We start from the raw sequence: 4,319 nt of genomic DNA on the forward strand, positions 1-4,319 counted from the left end.
CTTCTTCATTGTGTGAGACCCAGAAAAGTTAAATTGATTTTTCAATGAAATACCCTTTGACCTTTTGTTGTTTCTTGAAATATCAAATTGATGTTACTACTTTAGCATGCTAGTAATAGTCATGAGCGATTCGACAATGCAATACATGTCTAGAAAGCAATTGATATGGAATAGATATATTCAAGTCAAAAGGGAAGATGATTAAATGAACAATTCAACTTGTATACATAATTCGACTATTACACTTGAGTGTAGTTGTGTGTATAAAGTTAAACATGAACTCAAGTTCACCTCTTTAAGAGGTTGATGGATCGAATAAGTAACTAGTGAAGTAGTGAATAACGTCTAGGGTATTGTGAGTAATAGTGTCCTTAAAATATTTCACATGTGATTGGATTCTTATGTAGGGCTAGTAAACCTTTAAGGGTAAGCTTTGTATGCTCACAAGTCATACGAATTATTTGTCATATTAATTGTGTGTTTGATTGATATAATATTGACTTGGGTCTTGTCCACCATGTTCAAAGTGAGAGTTGTAAGTTTTGGATCGTGGGTCGCCCATGTGGACCGACCCAACCTGATCTGTTTTATGTCTTATCTAATTAATTGATTAATTTGGATAATTCCTTTTAAAAGGATAAGGCAGAACAATTACATAGTAATTGTTCATCCTCTCCTTAAAAGACTTCAAGTGGAAGTATTTTGAATTAAACATGAAAAAGTGTAGGAGAGGAAAACGTGAGAAACAACAGGAAAAAAAATCTAGCAATCCTAGACAAATCAATCAACACACAAAGAAGATTTCCAGTTTGTGAACAAAGGTATTTGTTTCCTAGTGATTCAAAGAGGAACTTGAGTGCAATCCTGTCAAAGAAGCAAAATCAATGACTTCCGCTGCAAGTTATAAGGTACACATCTCGATGTTGGTTTGCCTAATTCCTTCATTTTCTCTACTTAAATTAATACAACTATTGAAAAAAGACTTTGTTTTGATGAATTTTATTTTTAGTATCAAACTTAATTAGAAAAAAATATTTAAAAATTCATGTGAGACAGGTCTATGCGGGACGGGATAATAAAAACTGAATATATTCTTATGAATTTTATTTTTAGTATCAAACTTAACTAGAAAATAAAAATATTTAAAAAATTAGCAGAGCGGGTATATTTGGGACGGGATAAGCGGATTGAAAATAAAAAAAAAAGTTATTATACACAACGAATTAAAAATTTTATAGAGTAAGCTCAACCCGCTCCACAATACCTCATTGTCATCCTTATTGGTCGTCAATTAAAAAAGATTTGTGGGCCTAAATAAATTGACAGCCACAATGCATTGTGTATGAATATATTTAAATAATTTATTTTTCGTCATATATAAGTTAAATTGAGAGGAATATAAATTAATCTTTACACTATTCAAGATCACTGCACCCACATCACCCTCTTCACTCATACAGTCCATAATTGTCAAAATCAGAGGTGGTCTCGGACAAAAACGTCTACAAGGATAATAATATCACATGTCATGAGATTGTTTTATTCGCTTTTATGATAATTATATATACACCTCATCTTTTTATTTTAAAAAAAAATCGAATTTGATTTGATATAAAATTTAAGTAGAATAGCTTTTTAATTTTATGATTTAGATTAAAGTTATAATAAATATATTAAGATACTCTTTAATTTTACGATCTTAAATATCCTAAATTAAAGTGCTGTAAAAAAATTATTCTTATTTAAACAGACTAAAAATAAAAACAGATCATTTGTTTTGAAATGCAAAAATACTCTATTTAGTCCCAAAATTATTTTATTCCATTATTTTGCTATAAATAATGGAATGTAATATCCCATGATATCATAAAATATTTTTATCTATCCTATTACACCAACCAAAAGAACCTTTTAACAATCTCTTGCAATATACCTCCTTCTTTTGAGTTTGTAATGGATTATCCTTTAGAAGCTATTTTAGGGGTTTTAGCCTTTGTATTCTTGGCCATAATCTTATGGAGAAGATCAAACACACTCACTACCAAAAAATTAGCCCCTCAAGTCCCCGGAGCATGGCCTATTATAGGCCATCTCCATCAACTAAGTGGTATTGACAAAAATGTCCCATTTGCTCATACGTTGGCCGCATTGGCCGATAAATATGGGCCTATTTTCACATTGAGAATGGGAATGTATCCCTACTTGATAATCAATAATTGGGAAGGAGCTAAGGATTGTCTCACTACTCATGATAAAGATTTCGCGGCTCGACCAACCTCAATGGCTGGCCAAAGCATTGGTTACAAGTATGCAAGGTTCACTTATTCGAACTTTGGTCCTTACTATAATCATGTGCGCAAGCTAGCTCTGACACAAGTACTCTCGAGTACTAAATTGGAGAAGATGAGGCATATACGTGTTGTTGAATTGGAAAATAGCATCAAAGACTTGTATTCATTGACTCAAGTAGCAAATAAGAATATTGAAGTGATCAATATAACTCAATGGTTTCATCAATTGACTTTAAACACAATTGTAAAGACCATATGTGGGAAAAGATACAACAATATAGAAGAGGATGAGGAAGCAAAACGTTTTAGGAAGGCTTTTAAGGGGATCATGTATGTTGTAGGACAAATTGTTTTGTATGATGTAGTGCCATTTCCATTATTCAAATATGTTGATTTTCAAGGGCATATAAAATTGATGAAGAATATACATAAGGATTTGGATTCTATTCTTCAAGGTTGTTTGGAGGATCATATGAAGAAAAAGGATTTGAACAATGATGATGATGAAGATGCCATAGATGCTATGCTTAAGGCCACATATGTTGATGAATTCAAAGCCTATGGCTATTCTCAGGCCACTGTCATCAAGTCAACTATCTTGGTAAGTCTATGTTGCCATTCCTGTTTATTACCCTTTGCTTTTACTTGTTGTTATATTAAAAATATATTTTTACTTGTTTATTATATTAAAGATATATTTTTATTTGTTATTTTTGCCTATCATGGATACAAATAAAAAAAATTTCATGAGCTACTTAAGCACTAATTACTTATTTTTTAATTCTTCAGATAAATATCAATTTTAATTTATCATTTGTGTTTATTTTACCTTATTATTAAATACTATTCATCTAATACATTTCCTAAGTATTAAATTTAATATATTCAAAGAGTAGTATAGTAATATTACTTCTATTATTTATTGCTTCTTACTGTGTATGTCAAGTTAATACTATAAATAACTATTATTAGACAAATAGAGTATGAGTATTGTGATATAAAATAAAGTCAATCATTATTATTTTTAGAAATCGTGCAAAATCTAAACTGTATAAGTAAAAGTGAACAAAGGAAGAAAGTAATTTTGTATTCCAACAATCAGAACCTATTTAACGACACATAATTTAAGACGAAAAATTAAGAGTTTTGGTACTTGTGATTTTAAATACTCCTATGAATTCTGATTCTTCCGTCTCAATTTAGGTGACTTAGCTTAATTGGGTATAAGTTTGAAAAATAAGAGGAAATATTTTAATCCTTTTTCTTAAATTAAGTGTTTTGATCCACGTAGAATATTAACTTAGGAAATTTACTACATACATACGGATGAGGCACTCTTTTGTGACAAACTACGTTGAGAAAATAAGACACTTGAATTGGAAGAAAGAATAATATTGTTTGTTACTTTTGTTGACAATATATAATTAAATAAAGGGAAAAAGGTAAATAACACTCAACTTTAATTTATTAGTTGACTTTATTCTTACGGTTAAAAGAAAGTTGTTCTTATCCCTACCATTACTATACTTATTATTTGTGCCTCTCTGTGGACAAAAATATTCTAAACAGTCAAAATTAACCCTATTTTGTACCTGATCTGACCCACCCAATCATATAACTCATTTTTGTTCATCTTCATCTTTTAACTTTGTGCTCCTTACCAATGGAGATCTCTTGCTCTTCAATGTCAAACAAGGGTACATTTAGTTCTTTGAGTAAGCTAAACTTGTTAAATATAGCATGATTGCTTCACCCAAAACCTTCCTCCAACCAACGCACTGTTGGGAATTAAACACACAACACACACAAATAATCTAGAGAAAAGAGAAACGGAACACAAACGGGACACACAAGAATTTAACGTGGTTCGGTTTCCCTACTCCACGACTGTAACAGGAGGATTTTATTTCACTTGTGCTTCTCTAGAATTACAAATACAAGGATCATATTTATAGGAAAACCAAATGGTTAACCTAGGGTTTCAGTAATGGGTCGGGCCGGCTCACAAGCCTCCACAAAGCCCAACAA

At 30.9% G+C, this 4,319-nt stretch overlaps 1 protein-coding gene across 1 annotated transcript in view; it reads left to right on the plus strand.

Annotated features, from left to right (window-relative positions):
* The first annotated feature begins 1,887 nt into the window (after positions 1–1,887).
* The window catches only part of LOC107032483 (cytochrome P450 CYP82D47-like), a 7,628-nt gene continuing 5,196 nt past the window's right edge, over positions 1,888–4,319 (plus strand). Inside the window, exon 1 of the mRNA XM_015234086.2 lies at positions 1,888–2,892. Coding sequence (XP_015089572.1) covers positions 1,954–2,892 — 939 coding nt within the window. The 5' untranslated portion in view covers positions 1,888–1,953. The remainder of the gene's footprint in view (positions 2,893–4,319) is intronic.

This window comes from Solanum pennellii, chromosome 10 (genome assembly GCF_001406875.1).
Source record: "Solanum pennellii chromosome 10, SPENNV200".
NCBI classification, from domain to species: Eukaryota; Viridiplantae; Streptophyta; class Magnoliopsida; order Solanales; family Solanaceae; genus Solanum; species Solanum pennellii.